The sequence below is a fragment of the Equus caballus genome, chromosome 8 (genome assembly GCF_041296265.1).
Source record: "Equus caballus isolate H_3958 breed thoroughbred chromosome 8, TB-T2T, whole genome shotgun sequence".
Lineage (NCBI taxonomy): Eukaryota > Metazoa > Chordata > Mammalia > Perissodactyla > Equidae > Equus > Equus caballus.
Window position 1 is genome coordinate 90,283,875 of NC_091691.1, and position 22,442 is coordinate 90,306,316.

A 22,442-nucleotide genomic window follows, 5' to 3' on the forward strand; every position below is an offset into this window, starting at 1 on the left:
TCATGTGCCTACCACAGAGTGAGCATTCAATAAATTTTAAGTGTTATTGATGAAGCAAGTTCTCAACCTATTAACTAAGCTAAGACTTAGTTCCTAATACAGTATAAAGGACCTCATAAAAATGGAAGCTATTATCTTCAATAATTTCAGCTAACCAAGTAAACCTAGAAGGGAATAAACTATTTTTTTTCCCATATAGCTTCACACAGGTGGCAGAAACATTCAGAAATTCATTAGAAATGTCAAGAAATTCCCAGTTAAAGGCTGATTTGAATATAAGGGACTAGAGTAAATTTTGAAAAAGATGAAACCATTACAAACTACTTTTTCTTGCTCTATCAGCTTCCAAAACATAATAATAAATACGTGAATTGCCTGTTTATTTTATAGTAGCTGAATAACCTAGATAAAAAGATGAAGATTTTCCTTCATATTTAAAATGGCAGTGTCTTTAGCTTGAAAGCATAGAGTCAAAAAAAAATGAGGGGCTAGGTAGATGATGTGTGGAGAACTCTTTTTGAACTTAACTTGACCAGTTTATCACAGACAATTTAAATTATACTGTGTCCTTCAAAGAAATAAGATCTGTTTATCACAAACAATTTAAATTATACTATGTACTTCAAAGAAATAAGATAAAATTGTATTCCCCAGAATTGAATCATACCCAACAGTTAATTAAATTTTGATTTTTTTTAAGGCTGTCTATCTAACGAAGCCTGCTTCATTTTTAGAAAATACTTTCACCTGTGACTTCAGGATTCCTTGCAATTTAGGTTGCTTGGCAATTTTAATTGTTAAGAATCATTGCCTAGCTGTTACTGAAAGTAAGGGAAATAGAGTTTTTTTAGATCTCATTCTTGCATATGATATAAATGAGTGTGTGTGTATATACATATATCTCAGAGTAAGATTATAGTTTAGGGGATTTTGTCACAATTTAGTTAAGTATGACTACTCTTTTTGTTAAATTTGAACATTTTCCCATTTAAACAGACACCAGGTTAGGAATGCCACTTCTAAGGATCAGGTTTTTATGTCCCATATTTTATTCATTTTTCAAAAGTTCCTGCAAGTCTGCAAAAACGTAAGTCAAGACAGAACCTATTGTACTAAACTGTAGTTTGGAACTGCGGGCTTCTGCCTACAGCTTCCATTTCCCAGTAAGGACTCTGCCCAGTAATCAGTATGTTCAAATGTTAGCATCTCAGTACAGAATGAGTCTCCTTGTGCCTTATTTCCTAAGTCTTTAGAAGCAATAATCAGGACTTTTTATACTCTTTTGGTTCTGTCTCCTCTGCTGTAGACTCTGGGTTCTCACGATAGGTGCTGAGGTCAGTGGGATCGAGTCCTCGGAGTGGGGTGCGGATGGGGTGCACAGCCTGGCATGGAACTTGACTTTTAGTGCCCAAGTGACTCATTCTTGACAACATCTCCGGAAGTGTTGTGAATCTTATTTCTAGGCAAAAGGTATCAGAATTCGTAACTCAAAACTTTTCAGGCTTCAGAACAAATATTCTAGAAGAAAACGCCAAGTGAAGAGGCAGGAATGGGGAATAAGAACTTGAGAATCAAGTTCAGTTTAAGGATGAAGCTAGAAAAGCAGCTGGGCTTTAGACTCCTTACGAAAGCATGCCTACTCCATGCCAAGTTCGTGTTCCTGTGATGTGACAAATTAAAGCTACTTGTACCGTGACAGACGGGGATGCTCTAGAGTTCCCAGAAGGTTAATGCTGGAAGGCATCACAGAAACCAATTCCAGCCCAAACCTCAGGTACAATTAGGTTCAAGGATTTTTCAGTTCATGTAACAAGTTAGTGGCTGTTAATGCATAAGGTTCTGTCTCCTTATTCTCAGTCACGGCCTTTGGATTAAACTACAAAGGAAACACACCTTGAAAATATAAAAAATGGTTGTTCATATGTAGTCCTTTCTTCCTCAAGATTTGAAATTTACGGTATCTGAAGTTGTATTTGTCAGTCTTCACCTATATCCGTATTCTCACATTATGGTGAGCTCTTTTCTGATTTCTGTCTATTGTCACCCTCTCTTTTTCCTTTGTTTGCACCTGAATTCTCTAAATGATAGAGATGATCCAAAAATTAGAATATGAGCTTTCCTTTACACCAAGTACAACCTGAATGGGAGACATTATTGTCATATTCAAAGTTCATGATAAAGTTATCGAACACGTGTCTCAGTTATTTCTCATGTAGAAAAATTTCATCAATCTATGGCAAGAGACTCAAGTATTCTAATGCTTGGATAAATATTTTCCACAACTCCAACATCAAATTTAATATGCATTTTTATCATTGTTAAATTCATCATTATTTATATATAGTTATTTTTCAACTAGGCTGAAAGCACTTGAAAAAATCAAATTCCTTGAATAACTGACATTAAATTATTACTTCAGTGGATTTTAGGAAATAATCAGAAATAATTTTCATTGTTTTAAAATGTGTCAATATTAAATATTGCACATTTATTTAGAGAATATTATAGCTAGTTTCTTTCTGTTAGTCTGCACAAGGAAGCTTTTTCCTGCACGCTAAAACTGTCACTGAATTTACTATGAAGTTTTGTTTTTTCCCTGTTTGGACCTTTAGGTCCAAGTAATTGAAGTCCTATAACTTCCCCTCTTCCTCTTGGCTCTTGAGTCACTATTCGGATTAGTTAGACTGGCCACCTTCAGGTTTCCATAAGGCATTTCTGGAAACCACTCTTCACTACATGGAATTCAGGCTCTTCCAGTGTGTCCAGGAGGGCCCTTTGGCGGTTAGCTGTCATGCATCTTTTCACTTTTCTTGCCTGATCTACTAAGTACTAAACCGTATTTGCTCTCCCGTTACTATGGCCACTCATGATTTTGTACAAAAATATTTTCCTAGTTTTGTAAATGACAGTATTACCTAAGTAAAAAATATATTAGATTGCTGATAAGAAAAATGATAACAGTATGTAAAAGATGGGTTCCTATCATAATCTATAACAATAGAATATATTCGACATAGCAGTCCTAGCGATAATAATGGGCAGACTACAGAGGCTAATTTATGGTAGCAGATGTGTTCTTTCAAACCAGTGCAAGCATACTAAAAAATGATTTACATTTAATGAGCTTGTACTAAGTGCTAGACATTAGCTACGTGCTTTACAAGCATTATCTAATCTAATTCTCATATCACATTTCCTAGGCAAGTATTATTAAGTATTAGTATTATGCCCACTTTTTGTATGTGAAAACTATAAATTAAAGGAGATGTGCACAAAGTTATAGGGTGTCAGAGCCAGGACCCAAACACGGACAGGGCTGCTTTCTGAATTCCTTTTTATTTTTAAAGTATTTTTCCCTATGTGTTTTCCAATATGAAAGACCTGTGAGGCTCTGGGAAAGGCCTGTGGGTCTGAGGGTGTGGCAGTCCAGGTGCTGCCAAATTAGAGGCACCAGTGTCTTTGATGTGTTTCCATTGTAGCTTTATGGCCTCTTTGGTTAACTTTGAGAGTCTCATTTAAAGTCTCCTCTAATTACTTCCAAACTTAAGAAAATACGTTTACAATTGTGTAGCTTAAAATTTGAGATTATACTTCAGTACAACCAAAATATAATACACCAGTTGTCTTTGTGGATAAAATATTCATTGTACTTAGGTCGAGTTTTCTGTCTTACTCGAGACTCAAATGAAACCATTCTAACTCGCATATTTAACGGAGAGGAACTTTGTGATAGTACTTGTTTTGGGGAAAGGGAAGATCAATTTCAGTTGTAATTAAACATTTCCCTGTCTGGAGGCATGGAAAGCAGTAGCCCCTTTATGCAGATGATTTGCAAAGCTCTGGTTCAGATCTTCACAGCAGATCTAGATAGGCATATTCATTGTTCGACTGGACTGCTGACATTAGGAGTCTGAAATTATCACATACTGAACAATTTGTCTACATTCCAGCCTCTTTTCCTGATTTAGTCAGCCTTCACTCTGTTCCATCCTCCATAGCCATTCAGTCCCCAGGTACTCTTAATTTAACTTTGATTCTTGAATCTATTCCTTTCTCCCCTTTGGTGTTGCACCTGATTTTCTCCAAGGTCAATCTTTCCCCTCCTGAATTATGGCAGTTTCCCCAGTCTCTATCAGATTCAACCCATTGGTAGCACAGAGTAAGATTTTTTGTGTGTGTGTGGAAGATGAACCCTGAGCTAACATTTGCAACCAATCCTCCTCTTTTTTGCTGAGGAAGACTGGCCCTGAGCTAACATCTATGCCCATCTTCCTCTACTTTATATGTGTGGTGCCTGCCACAGCATGGCTTGACAAGTGGTGTGTAGGTCCACACCCAGGATCCGAACTGGTGAACCCCAAGCTGCCGAAGCAGAACATACGAACTTAACCACTGCACCACTGGGCCAGCCCTCAATGTAAGGTTTTTAAAAGCAAATGTGATTGTGACACACTCCAGCTTAAAATAAGATTTTCATGGCTCCGCATTGTCTACAGACTAACATCACTGAGTTTCTCTGACCTAGCTTTTCCCTCCCAGTTCCACCTTCTCTCTCTCAACTCACAGCATACTTCAGCCAAATTGATGAGTTGCTCTCTCTTAGACTCATCCTGCTCTGCCTTACCTGCTCTCATATGTGTTGCTCCTTCTGCCTGGAGTACCTCTCCCCAGAATCCACAATTGATGTCTTTGTTTTGTATTCAAGACTCACTTCCTTTCCTCTGTGTCCAAGCTGGGTGCTATTCCTATGGGTCCCATAACACCTTGTGTAAAACAGCCTTGAGCATCGTTCCTGGCTGACTTGTTTATTTCATTAGTTCATCTCCTTCAGTAGACTCCTGCTTTTGGAGGCAGGGACTGAGCAGTATTTTATCATTATGTACATAGCACCTCATAAATGCTGATGTGACATAGAGAATGCATGTGATACATGCATGCTGAATGAACCCATAAATGTTTGAATGTTCTCATTAGTAGAAGAGAACGTTTGATTTTACTTTTGTCATTATCCATAATTAGTATTTTCATTGGGTCCTGATTTTCCCATTTCCTAAGATTCTACAGTTTTAGGATATTTTTCAGAGATCCAGCCAATCTCTTTAATTTTTCTGGAAAATGAATATGACAGAGGTTAAAAGCATTTAAATTATATTTTCAGGTTAAGAGCCCTGGAGCTATATGAGGGATCTAGAAAAAATATCAGTGTATAATGAGTTTTAGAATCTGTCTAAAGATAGAAAAAAATATTATAGTAGAGATGTCAAGAATACTTTATTTGTTGCTAAAATTCACTTTAAATTTCTGTTAAAATGCTATAGTTATCTAATTTATCTCAATCGCACACTTGGATTTTATTAATTACAAATCTTTATTTATCCTTTGTTACTGTAAATAATTGAGTGGGTTTATAAGTGCAAGTTCAAATTTTGACCTGTTACTGGGGATCTGCATATCTCTCTGATTCTACAGCACATAGATCCAGACAAAACGATAAGTTGACTTCTCTCATCCTTTAAATCTTAGCTTAGCTGCCACTTCTAATGACATCCATCTGTGATCACAACCAGACTGTACTAGTATCCTGTATTTTTCCCATCATTTCACTTTTTAAAACATAAATTATTTTATTTCTTTGCTAGAAATAGTTCAGAAGCATCAAATGTGCTTACATAAAATCCAAATGTTTCTCATAGCCCACAAAGGGAGGCATGTTTTGATGCCTGCTCACCTCTCGAAGGTATCAGGCTGTCTGATCCTTCATTAATCCACTAGGAAGAGCCGCATGGCCTTTCTTTCTATGAGTTTCCAAGATGACACTCTGTTTCTAGAACATTCTTCCTGCATCCTTTCACCTGTTGGGCTTATACTGTCCTTTGGGCCCCAACTTCAGTGTTACCTTCTTAGAGGCAATGTCCTCACCCACTGATTATTTCCTTTATAGTGCTTATCACAATTTGTAAATATATATTTGTTTACCTTGCTCAAATATAAAAGCATCTTGAGAGTAATGATTTAATGTCTTTCTTTTTTAAACCAGTATATTCTGAGGACGTAGTATAGGGCACACAGGAGGGAAAATATTTTTGGATGAATCTGTGAATAGTACTTATCATACTCCACTGTTTATTTTACTACCTTTGTCGCATATTTTAAGCCTTTCAGCAATAGGTTCAGTATCTCTGTTATTCATTATTCTACCATCCAAAAAATAAAATAAAGTACATATCAAATAAATTAACAGAACTAACAGAGTTATCAAAATCACACGTGTATGAATGGTAAAATTTATTTCTTTCTGTGCACCTGTTATATGGCTCTTACTTTAGCAAGAGCCAAAGCAACAGGAACTGAATTGTATAAGACATTATTATAGAAGTTTGCAATATGTGACATTATTTAACAAAACCAGATAGTGCTTATTATGTGTAGCACCATTTAAGCACTTTACAAATATAAACTCACTTAATCTTCATAAAATAACTATGAGGTGGTTCCTTTGAGGTAAGTACTATTATTTTTTCCATTTTGGAGAGAAGGAAATGAGGCAGGGGGAGGTAAGATATCTTGCTTAAGTCCACATATCCAGTAAATAAAGAAACAAGGGTTTAGAGTAAGTTTTCAGATCTTAAATAGGCAGGAGTGGTGGATCTATGGAAGGGATTTGAGGCACATTCCAGGGATTACAGTATAAAAGAATTGGTTGATAGAGGTATTGGGATGAGCAGGAGGTGAAGACAAGGAGGAAGTGAATAAGTTGGAGGAAAAGGTGATCTGGGAGTTTGTGGTCTAAGTCTGGAAACTTTGAATGTTATATGAGTTAGAGACAATAGACCAAAAAGTCGTAGTAAAAAAAGTGGTAGTACCAAATAATAAAAATGATAATAATTACCGTTTATTGTACATTTACTATATTCTGAGAAGTCCATACATTTTTATTATCAATAAAAACTATGAGTAGTGGGGGCTCCGTGGCCGAGTGGTTAAGTTCACGCGCTCCGCTGCGGCGGCCCAGGGTTCGGATCCTGGGCGCGGACATGGCACTGCTCGTCAGGCCACATTGAGGCAGCGTCCGACATCCCACAACTAAAAGGACTTGCAACTAAGATGTACAACTATGTATCGGTGGGGTGGGGGGAGCGGTTTGGGAAATTAAAAAAAGCAGGAAAAAAAAAGATTGGCAACAGTTGTTAGCCCAGGTGCCAATCCTTAAAAAAAAAAAAAAAAAAAACTGTGAGTAGTCATTGATAAATATAGTCTGGTTATCCAGAGAGATAGATGGGAGATTTGATGTCAGTCCTCAGCAGTCACCATATATAGGAGGTAGTTGAGTTCTTGAGTTTCATTGAGTTCACCTAGGAAAAGCATTGTATGAAAAGGAAAGAAACCAAGTACAGAACTTGAGGAAAATTTACCATAAGTACTGCTTAGAGAAGAGCAGCTGCCAAACAAACCCTGGTTTTAGAGGAGAGAGTAGAACTTTAAGTGGCCACAAGAAGCTCCATAATATTCTGTTGAATTACTTCACTGAAACTTACCTGTGTTGTATTTCCTGGTTGAAGTTCTCTGTCAAATATGGCAGATATGCCATGTAAACAAAGGGCTGAAAAGCACCCATTGGATTTGGCAAATGTCAAGATCATTGGTAACCTTAGAAAAACCCAAATTTCTCTGGTTTAGGAGCAATCAGGATATAAGAATGTGGAAATATGGAATAGGCTGCTTTTACAGAAAAAAAAAGCCAAAGAAGTGAGTGTACTTAAAGAGAAATTATTGCGTGTAAAATTCTCACTTCCTGACCTCTCTGTTTCTGGATGAGAGTACGGCACTCTGGTGGAGCAGTAGGTGTGGAGAAAGTGGCAGGAGTTAGAAACTGACACGGAAAGGAGTTAGGATGTTTCTCTGTCATGTTGTTTCTGATCTGAAGCCACCAAAATTCAAATTCAATTTAAAATTAAAAGAAAATTAGAGAAACTTAGCGCCAGACAGAGAAAATATAACAAATTTTTAATAATAGTTATGCAAATCAACAGGATCAAAGAACAAGAAAGTGAAGGGGAACAGGATCACAGTGAAAAGTTAAGAAAGAGAAAGTGTTTGAAAGGCTAAATTCTACTTACACATTGAAGTGGACAATTGTTTATAATGTGAACTTGTATACATACTGTGCTAGCAGGTTTTTCATTTAGAATAGGTCACTTTTCAGTTACACCTGATAGATACAGTAATAATTGTAGTATAATAGCTATCTCATTGTTCAATATGTCATTCAGCAATGAAACCTACTATAAGAATAGTATATCTTAAGACCATAGGCAATTAAGGTTTTCCGAGTATTTCTGAATCTTTTGTTTAGATCAGCTATCCAAAAGAAATAAATTGTGATTCATAAGTGTGAACCACATATGTAATTTTAAATTTTCAAGTAGCCTCATTAGCAAAAAAAAAGAAACAAGTGAAACAAATGATAATATATTTTATGTAGTATAAACAAACTATTATAATTTTAACATGTAATCAATAAAAAATTATTACTATATTCTACTTAAAAAGATTGTCTTCAATATCACATGTATATGTCATGCTTAGAATACATCTCAATTCACATTTCACATTGGGATAGCCACATTTCAAATGTTCAATAGCCACATGTGGCTAGTGGCTACCATGTTGGATAGTGAAGATTTAGACAACACTTTTGTGACCAATGAGAAATTCTGATTGTTTATAGCGACCATAGAGAAAATAGTGTTTCTTGGTGAAGGCTGGCTCATCCTTCAAATCTTACCTCAATGTCATCTCCTCTGCAGGACTTTCCCTGAGTATCCTGGCCAGAACATGCCTTCCCATACACATTTTCCTAGCACATTTTACATTGCTATATAATTTATTGCACTATATAATAGTTAATTGATTTTTTCTTATACAAAATATTGAACTTCTTAATGGCAAGAGCTATCTGCATATCTTCAGTCACAGTACTTTGTCCATTCTTTCTTAATTTACTCAACAAATATTTATTGAGTGTATACTTACTATCAAGTGTTGTTCTCTGTGCTTAAGATACATCTGCGAGGAATAAAATCACTACCCTTAGAGGGATTACAGTTTTAGTGAATCAGTTCTCAGTAAAAATATTGTTGAATTAAATAAAACTCAGACTTTAACCTTTTGGTGATAGTCTCTAAACAATGGGTTAAACTTAAGAAAGTGATATTTAGGGGCTGGCCCGGTGGTGCAGCGGTTAAGTGTACATGTTCTGCTTCAGCGGCCTGGAGTTCTCCAGTTTGCATCCCAGGTGCAGACATGGCACTGCTTGTCAAGCCACAATGTGGCAGGCATCCCACATATAAAATAGAGGAAGATGGGCACTGATGTTAGCTCAGGACCAGTCTTCTTCAGCAAAAAAAAGAGGAGGATTGGCAGCAGATGTTAGCTCAGGGCTAATCTTCCTCAAAAGAAAAAAAAAGTGATATTTAACAGGTATAAATATAAAGGCTTGCAACTTGATGTAAAATAAAAACCTTTTAAGGAGTTTTTAGGCTGGCTTGATGGTAGTTTACATGACTGAGTGGTTTCAAATGAACTCCAGACTCAAAATTTGGAATATGTTAAAAAATAATTAAATGTATTAAAGGAAATAGTTGCTCTTTAATATAAGTAGCCTTCTCCAGCAGGGGTACCATTTTGTACCACATCCACTAAATTCTGCCAAGTTTTGGGTGCCAAAACTGCATATTCAGAATTCTGACATTTGCAAGTGTAGAAAATCCAATGCAAGAGATTTGGGGTGACAATGAGGTGTTGAATTCAAGAACAGCTGAGAGCTACACTATACGTGCTTTTAGAGCAAATCCAGATAACTTTTAGAGTGTCCGCCATTTTTAAAAAGATAAGATACTTGATGATAGAAGTTTATTGGCAAGAAGGGCTTCTTAATCATAGGGACCAATAATGCTAGGTCTAACCTCTAGGAAGGTGGCTAGGAAAGTAGGACTGAAATACATTCAAGGTGATTCAGTAAAAACCATGTTCCAGTTTAAATATCTGGATAGGTCATGACCACAGTGAAGTTGAGAATAAAGGGGCCCACTCGTTTATAGTATGGTGTGTGTTTTACACTTCTGTGTTTTTCTCCATCTTCCCTTCCTTTCTCTCGGTTTTGGGAGAATGGGGGGTTCTGATCTGCATGCTTCTTCATACCTATGGGTGTCTGTACCTTCTTTCAGTGACTTGCATTGCAATTTGTATTATATTTACTTGTGTATACATGGCCTTCAAAGTTTAAGCTGCTTGGATGTAGGGATCCTCTCTTGTTGTGATTTTGCCAGCACCCAGCACTATTTCCTACATACTGGGAGACTCAGAAAATGTTGAATTGAACATTATGAAACTGAACTCTAAAACCAGAAATTAAGATCAACATTATAGTTTTACTGCTGCAATACCATTCTGACTTCTTTTCTCACATCTACTCTTCCCTTCTTCCTATCCTTAGTCCAATCAGAATGATTTATTTTTTGGTGAGGAAGATTTACCCTGAGCTGACATCTGTTGGCAATCTTCCTTTCTTTTTACCTAAGGAAGATTAGCCTTGAACTGAAATCTGCACCAGTCTTCCTCTATTTTGCGTGTGGGATGCCTCCACAGCATGGCCGATGAGTGGAATAGGTCCATGCCCAGATCCAAACTCGTGAACCCAGGCTGCCGAAGCAGAACACGTGAAACTTTAACCACATGGCCACAGGCCGGTCCCCAGAATGATTTTGTTTTTTGAAAAACAAATCTGATCATACCATGTGGTACTTAAAACACACTAGTTCTTGGGCCTGCAGGGAGCCTGCATCTCCAACCTTATCTCCCACCTCTCTTTCTTTGCTCTTGAACCACACTGGCTTCAAATCTTTACTCACTGATTGTGCCAAGAATATTCTCCGTATCACCTCTCCACCTCCATCCAGCCCTCAGCCTTCAGTTACCCTCAGTTAAATCATCTTCATTGGGATGTTTTTCCCCTGATACATGTCCTTAAAAGATCATGTTTCCCTCTTTTAGAATAACTATCACAGTTCTACTTTTCCATTTAGTTCTTATTATTTGATTACTATCTGTCTGCACCATTTAATTATAAGCTCCACAAGGAAATGTATTATATCTACTTCTATGTGCAACATTATAGCATGATACCTAATGCATAAATGGTTAACGCGTATTGTTACATGGATATATAAATTCATGAACAGCGAGCACACTGTAAGTACCACATGTCTAGACTTCAACTAAACCTAAATCTTTTCTTCTGTCTCCACTCAGTAGTCCAATCCATATGACAGAAAAGACATATGATAAAACCTCTTAAAGTCTAAAATCTTGTGCTTACTTAGGCAGAAAATATTCTTTTTAATACAGGGATTATCTTTTTAGTCCCTGAAGAGCAGTTAATACTTGTACTATGTAAAGGTTAAAATTTATTTTTTATATGTGCTCAAGAAGTTAGAAATTAATATTCTCCCAAGTCATTGAAATGTTAAATTATCTAATCTTCTAAACCACTTCACACTTTTTTCAGCTTTAGGCAAGATTGGGAAATAACACAGACTCCATAAAATATTAATATCCTTAATGAGTATTATACCTATGGGCCAACACACCCATGGGTGCTCTCGTTTTTCACTTTTGCCGAACACTACTATCCTTCAGCATCAAAAGGCAAGTTTATTGGTAATGTGAACATATATTTACAATAGAATATAAAAAATGATTAATTGTTTAGGCTCAACCCAGTGGCACAGTGGTTAAGTTCATGTGCTCTGCTTCAGCAGCTCGGGGTTCGTGATTTCGGATCCCGGGTAGGTACGTACACAGCGCTCATCAAGCTATGATGTAGCAGTGTCCTACATACAAAATAGGGGAAGACTGGCACCGATGTTAGCTCAATGACAGTATTCCTTAGGCAAAAAGAGGAAGATTGGCAACAGATGTGAGCTCAGTGCCAATCTTCCTCACAAAAAAAAAGAGAATTGTTTGTGTATATATGACAAGATTCATTATCATTATATGAAAAAAAGAGAATTGAGAATTTTGAAATGTTTTGCCTACTTAGACATTGATTTAAATTAAACGAGCATCTAATTATTACGTAATTCTTACCCTCTTTGTAACCACATTCACCCCTCTTCCCATTCATTTCTTACGTCCTTTTGCTGTACCTCAATTTTGCACTCCAATATGTGTAACCTCCACCTGTCCACCTGTCACAATTCTCTCTGATATTCATCTCTCCATTTTCTCTCTTACTCTGACTTCTCAGTAAGAATTCTTATGTGGCCCTCCTTTCTTTCCATTGCCATTATTTTTATTTTGGGGGGGACAATGTAAAAAGTTTCAGAAACCAAAGTTATGTACAATCTAAAACAATTTTCTTCATTCATATGTCTTAAAATGTACTGTGTCTTTCTTTGAGCAAACAGCTGTCACTTGAGCTCTAGGCTTGTATCTCAGTTACCTTCTATGGGAGCACTAAGCTCACAGTGTGATAGAAAATGCAAAGGCTTTGAAAGCAGGTGAAAGTGGAGTGTGTCTCACCCATGGTTATCATGTTTTATTACATTGACCATAGACAGGTTGTTTCACGTGCCTAAGAAAACCATCCGATAGGAAAATACTTCCCCCACAGGATTGCTGTGACGGTCAAATGATATGTCCTGTATGCAGACCTTCCTTTCTCAGCCTACTGCCTTTTCCTTCTCCCATTTAATCCTTAGTGCACTTGCCTTGCCAAATATTTGGTACCTTTTACTTGGCTTGTCGCCTAAACACATCTTCACTTGCTGTGTTCGTGGAATTTCGAATTAACATTCCTGGTAGGCTGGAGGATAACAATGAAAACGTCTCTGTTAAACACCAATAAGCTCTTAGCATTCTGCTAACTCTCCTTACATTATTACGCAGTCTCTCTGTCTCTCTTTAATCCACCCCATGAACATTGAAGTTGGCTATAATTGTCATATATAGCTAGGTTCAGTTAAAGTTACTTGCCGAAGATCACACAGCTAATATGTAGAAAGGGTGGACATTTATCCAAGGCCTTCTAACACCAAAGTTATGTATAAGTTTTCAAGGTCCATGCCAGCATGTTACAACAGAAGCGTGTTAATCATTTGTTAATGTGTTTCTATTGCAACATAACGGTGTGGACCTTGAAAAACAAAAGGCTTTGGAGTTGGAGAAATGCTAATTCTCAGAAGACAAGAAGGGACAAGAGTTAAGTGGGCATCCACTTAGCAGGGAAGGACAGTGAATACCAGACTACTTATGGGAACAGACTGAGAGATGAATGATATACAAGCACTAGCTTTTGAACTACATGTCTGCTATTTTGATGAAGCCAGTTGAGTACATTCAAAGGTAGTAAATAAGAGCGAAAAAGACAATAGGTGTGTATGTGCCATAGGAACATGGCCAAACAAGCTAAAAAATGTATCTCAGTTTCTAAATTGTAGACTGTCAGTAAAGTTATGGGTGAGCAGTAGGCCAAGGTCAAATGGGAAAAGGCGGGGAAAGGAAAATGTCATAATAAAGAATTAGTTTCACAGCTATTCCCAAAGATCTTTCATCAGTCACATTCCCGTTGATGATTGAAAAGCAGATAGACAAACGTTTAAGAAAGCACATAATTTTCATTGAAGATAATAAAATCATTTTATTTAAAATTAAATATGTACTTAGATTTTTGGGTTTTTGTAAAGCAGATCAAGGTGGAGGATGGAACATGCCTCACCCCTAGTCATTGCATCTAATTACTCTGAGCTACATTGGTGTCCTTCACCGTTTTATATTTTTATTTTTAAATGTATTCTTAATGTCAAAGTAAAACTTTACAAGCTATTTTAAATATAAATATTTCAAACTTCTTTAAAAAAAAGTATACTGAGAATAACAGACCTTCCAGAAAAAAACTTGGCTGATGCGATAAAAATTGTTAAAAAGATATTTGTAGATAGATAATTAAAGTTAATTCAGTAATTTATGTATTTTTGGACTCCAAAATTCAAGAATACCTTTTCTACTTTATTTTGAGTTAATTCAAGGGGCCATGAAATCTAATGTGTTCCCAATTCAGCTGTCATTCAGTCATTCATAGCCAGAGCAAACTGCTTGTTAGTGTATACTTTTAAAAATACAAAGATTGTACTCAGTTTAAACTCAAAGAATAGTCAGTGTACTTGTTCTCCTTTGCTTTCCAGTGTGATCATGTGCTTTGTTATTTAATTATTAATTTTGATATAGGAAGAAAAATGCCTAATGTTAAAGGAATGATGGATTTCTTAAATTTGTCTTTAGCTAATGCCGAAAACCTCACAACCTGCATTCTCTCTCTCTCAGTACAATGCATAAAGACCAAGTTCAGCATTTGATACTGAAAGTGGAATTCGGTTTATTATAGAGAAGCTTTTAATCTTTGTGTATAGTCTGACATGCTAGATTTTATTTAACAGCTGAGTTTCATAGACAAGTTCTAGGCATTTCTTCAAAGAACCTGATCAAATGCTGTAATCCATTTCCTTCTGAAATTGCAGTTGTTAAATTAAACCCAAAACATTTATGATTGTCACTTTGCCTTTCCAGCAATTAAGGAGTTCAAAAAAACCCCATCATGTTTCATGGCTTTGAAACGACTGTATTTATCCTGACTGGCCCTTCAATTTGCTCTATCAAATACTTTGGAGGTTACATTAAAGAGAGAGACATGAATTCTGAACAGGTGTGGAGAAGGGTTTCTTGATGTATAAAAGTGTTCTATTTTAAAGGCATTTTAGCACATCTACTGCTGTGAATTCCCATGTAGGCCAATTCATTTCCCTTTAAAGGTCAGAAAATCTGAGTCAACATCTTAGGCTTCATTATACTATGATGAGGGGCAGTCGGTGAGTTTACTGAAACTTTCTCTTTGCTCTTTCCTTGTTTCAGTGTTGATCCTCCTGATTGTCACCATGAGAAGACGGAAAAAAGAGCCCCTCATTTTTGACGAAGAGAGAGATATCCGAGAAAATATTGTTCGATATGATGATGAAGGCGGGGGAGAGGAAGACACAGAAGCTTTTGACATGGCCGCACTGAGAAACCTCAACGTCATCAGAGATACCAAGACTCGGAGGGATGTGACTCCAGAAATTCAGTTCTTGAGTCGACCGACTTTTAAAAGCATCCCCGATAATGTCATTTTTCGGGAATTTATTTGGGAAAGACTGAAAGAAGCTGATGTTGATCCCTGCGCCCCGCCTTATGATTCCTTGCAGACATACGCATTTGAAGGGAACGGCTCAGTAGCTGAATCACTCAGCTCCTTAGATTCCATCAGCTCAAACTCTGATCAGAATTATGACTACCTAAGTGACTGGGGACCTCGTTTTAAACGACTTGCAGACATGTATGGAACTGGCCAGGAGAGTTTGTACTCATAGCCCTGGAACCTTAATTTGAAATGTACTGAAGGAAAAGTAAAAGCAAAAAACACCACTACATACAGAAAATAAGAACTCCACTTTCTAGAGGAAATAGTTGTAAATATGTCTCCATTTTTACCTGTTTCGGTTTCTGCCTGGGTGAAGCAGATCTGCATTAGACTTATCCAAGGGACTGCACTGACCACAGACTCTGAGCATTGGAAGGCTTTTTGATAAAAAGAAATGCTCAGTGGTTTGTGAATAGATAGCAACTCTCAGATACCTGCAAAGGCACCTAACCTCTATGAGTTAAGTAGTGCCCTGTGTTATCAGCGAACCAAGGATGCCCTGTACATGCCTTCATGGTACTGCCAATGAGAGGAATAGAACACCATGTGCCATTGAAAAGTTCTGGAACTTCCTGCATATCAAAACTTGGGACAAATTTAATTTACAGTGATGCTTTTAGCTTGCTAGATTATAGACTCCAGCAGACTTTTATTGCTGTTGGTTAGCAAATTATATTTTATTTAGTAATATATAAATTCTTAGAAATCCTCCCCAATGCAAGCCAATAAAATTTGGTTTAAGGCAACATAAACCGTTGTTAGGGAAATAAATTATGAAGTGTTCCAAATAAGAAAAAGGTAAATCATTCTTAAAGTTTGCAATCGTTTTGAGATGCTTGTGTAGGTATGAAAAAAAGTTGCTGTCTATTCGTTGACTTTTATTATCTCTTCTGATTTGTACAGGAGAATATCTTTTCTTTTTTATTTGACACATGGTGTTATCGTTATTTTGGAGCTCCAATCTCCACTAAATTCAGGTCCATCTTACTGCCTCATAGTATAAGCTCGTCAGAACATGCTGATTTTTCTTCAGTCTGAGCTACACAAAAGAAATGAAGCATGGAAATGGAGAAAAAATGGTGCTGCAATTGAGCCCTGTTGCAGTTCACATCTCAGACAGGAGCAGAGCTACAAGGATGCATAAGTTGTGTGAGCCATTAGAATGTGCAAAACATTGGAATAAAATATTTGTATTTTAGAAAGATTTCAGAGAGAATTGAGAATTTCTTTGAAGCAAGATTTATTTTTCAACGTTGTAGATGCTCCAGACTCCAAACTCTTTTGCTGTATACATATTGAGTAAAAGACTGATTTTTTTAAATATATATCTTAAACAATGTAATGTTATAAATTTGAAAACCCATCTTTAAATTCTGATGCAAATGTGTTCCTCAAGAATTAACCAAGCAATGTATAATTTCTCTACTGGTTTAGATGTGCCAAAGTGAGGAGAACAATTTCAAATGATCATGTGTGTTTAAATTTGAGACGGGCTTCTTAGAAGAAGAATTTTATGACTAAAATGATATTGCCACTTTATCATCTTTTCCTAGATTACTACTAGTTGAATGTGTGCATATTCAGTAAGAATGGAGTTTTTTCTTTCTTTTCTTTAAAAAAGAATTTATTGTTGGATTCCTAAGAAATCTACCGATAGTGGACACTGGATAGGAAATTATGTTCTAAAAGTGCTTCTTTCTGAAAGACAAACACTAGAACCAGAATTTCAATATTTTGATTACATGAGGAGAAACTACGTAGGATTCTGTAAAATTGCAGCCCACCTTTAGAAATGAAGTATGTGAAAGTGGCCTTCAGCTTCATCAAAATAAATAATTCAGTCAATCCAATTATCTGCAAACAGTCCTTTGATTTGAATAAAGTTTTGTAGGCACTGTTTCATGTCTAGCTAGATATGCTTCTTGCTGTATTAATATACATATGATGAAAAAACAACTTTGTAACAGAGGAAAAGATGCTGTTCATGACTTTTAGTCACACATGTTAGTAAGTTTTTCAAATAAATAAAAAACAAAACCATAGTACACTTACCTAAGTCAATAAAATCAGAGTGTGGTGCAGGAATTATATAGGTGTTAAATCAGCAAGATGCTGAGAAAACAGTTTTGCAATACTCTCGCTGTTGTCTGCAAGAAGATAAAATAGTTTAGTACATTCAGATTGTGATGTCAAAACTGCTGATTGTTGCACATATCACTAAAGGAGGTTTGAATGAATGTATTTTAGAAAAAGAACATCATTATCACTCACCGTACTTTCTCTCCTTTAAAAGTATATATATTTTTTTGTTTTTTTAAATTTTTTTCTCATATTTGCTAGTAATAAGTTGGTAAAAGAAAGGCTCAAATTTAAATAAAGATATGAAATTCTTTCATATACCCAATTGCTATTTTATGTATGGAAGATTATATCAATAGAGTATTGAACTTGATTCAATGGTATTTTTAAAAAATGCTTGATATGGCTGGAAGAATATCCCTTATATTAAGATGGATTTATATGAAGTACTCTAGCCAAGCTCAGTTGTAATAGTGGTGAATTTGTTAGTTTTCTGTTTTCCTCTGAAATCTGATGCTGTATATGAATATCTGACATAACACTTGAGAGAGAAGCTGTTTTAAGCCAGAACAACTGACAAAATCAATGTTAAAGCTGGTTAGGAGATTCTCCAAACACATTTAAAAAATTATTATTCAGTCACTAAAATTCAGTGGTGTACTGGAACCAGCTAGAACCAACTCCCAAGAACCAGTTATGCACATCTCTTCCCAAATTCACTTCTAGTGATATTTTCGTAGGTCAGCATGGTGGTAATATTTAGACCACCTTGGAAATCAGCAAACACTACCGTTTTGTTTTTTTTTCTACAGAACCAGTTAAATGCCAACACTCCACTACTTAAATTACTTTATAAAAGGAAACCTCATGATTGTAAATATAGTATGAATGACTAGAATATCAAATAACGACGTGGAAGGAATTTATGCTCTATCCTACTACTAAATATGGATGCAAGTGGTAGTGATTTCCTAGTATCAAATCCTTGGAGCTAAAGTAGAAAATTAGAGGATCCACTTCATTATGGGAAACAATGGCTTAATAATTTCAAGGGCAGACAATAGTTTAGGAAGCCAGTAAGTTTAAATGTTTCCCATTTATCCATATGGGAGCACCATTAGAAACTCAAAATGCGCAAAGTAATGCAAGTTTTGAACAATTTAATTATTTGCATTTTACTTGTTATTGACCATGTCAAGGAATTATGCCCAAACCTCTATTCTGAATTATCATTGCGTAATTTTACTAGATAAAGAATATGAAAACTAAATTTTATCAAGAAAGTGACTTGCACAGATCAAGCCTAAATTATCATTCTGGATTCACAAATCAATCTTTATGGTAAAGCAACATCTTAAAGTCAGCCGCAGACCAAAATCAGGAACGAGACAACAAGAGTAGCTATGTGCAGGCAATGAGTAGATCTTTCTACAAGCAATTACCTAGGAAAAAGGTCAACTTTTTCCCTTGAAATGAAGCTCAGCTGAGGCTGACTGTCTTTAGTTAGAGACCTGCTAGACACAGGCAGGATGCAAGAATGTTTTCACTGCCTTTTCACTCTGCCCTCTGAGAATCTTTTAAATTATTTTAACTTCAAGCACTATTATGTTTACTACACTGGACGATAGCAGGCCTCAGCACTTATTCTGATGTAAATGGTGTAGTCATACAAGGTTTGAGAGATAGTTGTGGTATGGCCCACCTACCCAAACAAACTTATGTGCAAATAAATAGACGACTGTTAGCATTATATTCAAACATAAAAACTAAAGAAGCTTAAAGTTAAAGGTAGTGCAAGAGGCAAAAACAATTTCGTTTAAATATTTTAAGTTTTTAAGCACTAGCTATAAACATTGATCTCCAAATTTTCAATTTTAATTTGACATCTATTAACTTACAAACTGTTTTCATTACCTTAATTGTTTTTAAATCACTATTTAAAGGTTTATTTACAGTTGATCTAATTAAAATTGATTAAAAGAAAGCTTCAGCTTAAGCCTAACTCTTTCTGGTCACAGATGGCTGGAGGCAATGCGATGTATATGACAATAGATAAGGAAATTCATTTTCTGTTCCTCTGTGTTGTTTATTTAATCTTAAATATATAGGCAGTTCTTTTTAAATTATTAATAATGTATATTGTGTGTATATACGATGGTGTATGAAAATTTGGCAAGGAAAACTAATACAGTAATATTAGCTGTCTAATCATCATCATAATCAAAAGAGAAAGAAAGGAGTAAGAGCACTTACATTTTGAGTGTAATTGAAATTGTTTCAGAGGAGTGGGATTAAGAAAAATGGGAGTTACCTGAGGCTGTAAATTGTCAGACATTGTAAAGATTAATTTCAGGGGTAATTTTTCAAACAAAAACAAGATAGCAAGTGTGTGTGACATTCTGACACTTTTTTATTGTTATCCTAACTTGTGCTGGCTCAGAGTTTTACTGAAAAGGACATTGTGTGTGAGTATGTGTGTGTGTGAGTGTGTGTGAGTTTGGGGGCATTGGGAAGTACATCTGAAGCGACCTTAAGAAAATAGTCTAATATTACCTTGTTAATGCCAGTTTGTCATTAACAAACTGCCATTTGGCAAATATCTGTTAGTCTGTTAGGCAGTAAGACTAGAAAATCACATACTAACTGAAGGGAGCAATATTGTATTTGCTTTAAGAATCTAACTTAAATTAGGAGAAAGATTTTGATGTTAAGGGCAGAGCATTTAGCTGAACTCTCTGGATAATTGTTTCATTTTATTGTGTAGATGCGATCTTATTGTTAACACAGAACATGGGGTGTGAATTATTTATTATGGAATGTCGCTGGGTTCTGGCCGTTTGAGCATCAGTGTGGTGTACTAGGAAGTACCGCTAGTCTGTGGTTATAAAATCTGGGTCAGAAGCCAGTTCCAGCACCCTTTGCTGTGCCCTGGATGCCATGCAAATTCTCTGAACCTTTATGTCTAAATGATTAAAATTGAGTTAATTACTATCCTGTCTGTTTCAGAGGCTTGTGAGATGATTAAGTGAAAGTGCTGTGTAAACTGTAAAGCACTGTAAAAATGTAACATTTTATTATGGAAATTATGTAATAAGTTGATTATATTTATATTTGTTGTTATATGGTAAACACAGATAATTTGTTTTTGGAAATATGCAGTAAAGAAAAGAATCCATGCAATTAGTATCCTAAATGGGAAAAGAATATTCAAAGAGATGATTGGCATAATTAATTGATGCCAATATTCAAAAACAATCATAGGGTCTTTAAAGATTGGAGTCTAACTCAAACTCATTCAATCATGAATAATAATTAATGATATCAGCGTGGGCAAAAGATTACAAATAAAGAGCAATTCTTTTCCACTCATGACGATGACTCAGTGGAAGATGAGCACCTTTAGAGGATCCCAGCCTCGCCGTGGCTCCCAAATGCACGGGAACAAAGACAATTCAAAGACAGTGATGACTGCGAGTTAGGTGACCTCTCAGACCTCCGGAGGAGATGGAGAAAGTGAGATCTAGAGAATTCAGTCGTTCTGTCAGGCATGAGTGGCATATGTATAATTAATAATTTATACATTTCCTAGAATTAGAGTACAGTATTATTCACTTAACCTGAAACATCCTGTACTCTTGTTTTGATGACTCAAAAAGCACTTCCAAGATCTTGCAGTAGCTCATTTTAGCCTTTATAAATGAAAAAGCTATTGGAGATTAAAAAAATAGTATACACAGGATATTGCTGTTTAGTCAGTGATGGTCTACTCATCAAATGAGTGTTAATAAGCCTTCTACTCAGCTTTAGCTATCAGTGATCTGGTTACTTGAAGCTCATGTAAACAAGCATTATACACAAACACATTAATGGTCATGTCACTATTGATAATATTGAGAAGTACAGCATACTCACACTCAAAAACATTAACTCTTACATTGTCATTGCATTAATTAATGAAATTATGCTAGTGGCTTATATTTCTATAAGCAGGAAAAATTATATGATTCACCTGCTTCATGCTATATTTTTGGTGAGTATCAGCACTATGTTTTTTGTATATCAAGATCTGGAATATGTTGTATGTTGAATACAACCAATACTTCAAAAGTAATTAACTTTTTAAATCAACAGGTCAGTTAAATATATAGCAATTGCATTTTACCTGTAATAATAATTTTAAAGGCAAAAAATAGGCAAAAGAACTCACTACACAAGTTTAATATATTAGGCTTCAAATTGCGTATATTTTATATTAAATATATTGAGCATTCACACACAAACACAATTTGAGGCTAAATGTTAAAGTAAAGCAAATGGCTTTTGACATTTTAATTTTCTAAGGTAACATGGCTATCAGATCCAACCTCTCCAGTTATGAGGGCATGCTGAAGAAACACTGCACATTTGTAAAGCTGTTCTTTTACTATAGATTTCAGAAATTCTTTCACAAAATTTAGAGAAATGAGCCATTAATATAAGTAAAATATCCAGCATAACTTTCAGTGAAGCTATAGCTACATATTTATGAGACTCTATTACAATTATATTAAAAAGAATCAAACCCATTTTTTTCTACAATGTTTTTGCTTACCTAAGATTCATTTGAATAAATAGACATAAAAGTTTCGAAAATGCTAATTCAATTGACCACAAAATCGATCCTAAAATTCCAGTTCCATTTAGCCCTGGAAATGAGACATTAAGTAAAAACTTGAGGTTTGAACGTATGTCAGAAACTGAAGAGACCATTTTAGTTCAGCTCAAAAACTGCCTTTCAGGAAGATAGTTTCCTAGAGTATTAGGTATTTGAGATTTTTTTTAGCAGATAGAGTAAATAAACTACTGTTTCAGAACTATACCAGTGTATAGCTGTATACAAACCATGCAGTGAATATGAATCAAGTCAGGAAACCAAGCAGTGACAATGGAAGAGCCCAGTTTATTGCCACATTTTCTTGATGTGTGCTTTGCTGTGTTTAAAAAATTTACGGAAAATTGTTTCAAATTAAGATATTATGGAAGAAAATAATTTCCCAAATTCCAGTTAACTCAAAAGACCTGAGACACTGCA

The 22,442-nt window shown here is 35.7% G+C and overlaps 1 protein-coding gene and 1 long non-coding RNA gene across 4 annotated transcripts in view; one reads left to right on the forward strand and one right to left on the reverse strand.

The window, feature by feature from the left end:
• The window catches only part of CDH7 (cadherin 7), a 126,100-nt gene extending 105,549 nt beyond the window's left edge, over positions 1–20,551 (forward strand). For 2 of the 3 annotated variants that reach the window (XM_023647958.2, XM_023647959.2), the window contains exon 12: positions 14,968–20,362. In XM_023647958.2, coding sequence (XP_023503726.1) covers positions 14,968–15,461 — 494 coding nt within the window. In that variant the 3' untranslated portion in view covers positions 15,462–20,362. Of the gene's footprint in view, positions 1–14,967 lie in introns of all 3 variants that reach the window. The other variant, XM_001492627.7, reaches the window with a different exon arrangement.
• LOC138925433 (uncharacterized) overlaps positions 1–22,442 on the reverse strand; it is a 123,622-nt gene that overhangs the window by 13,560 nt on the left and 87,620 nt on the right. The window contains exon 2 of the long non-coding RNA XR_011441597.1: positions 17,345–17,439. This is a non-coding gene — a long non-coding RNA (uncharacterized lncRNA). The remainder of the gene's footprint in view (positions 1–17,344; positions 17,440–22,442) is intronic.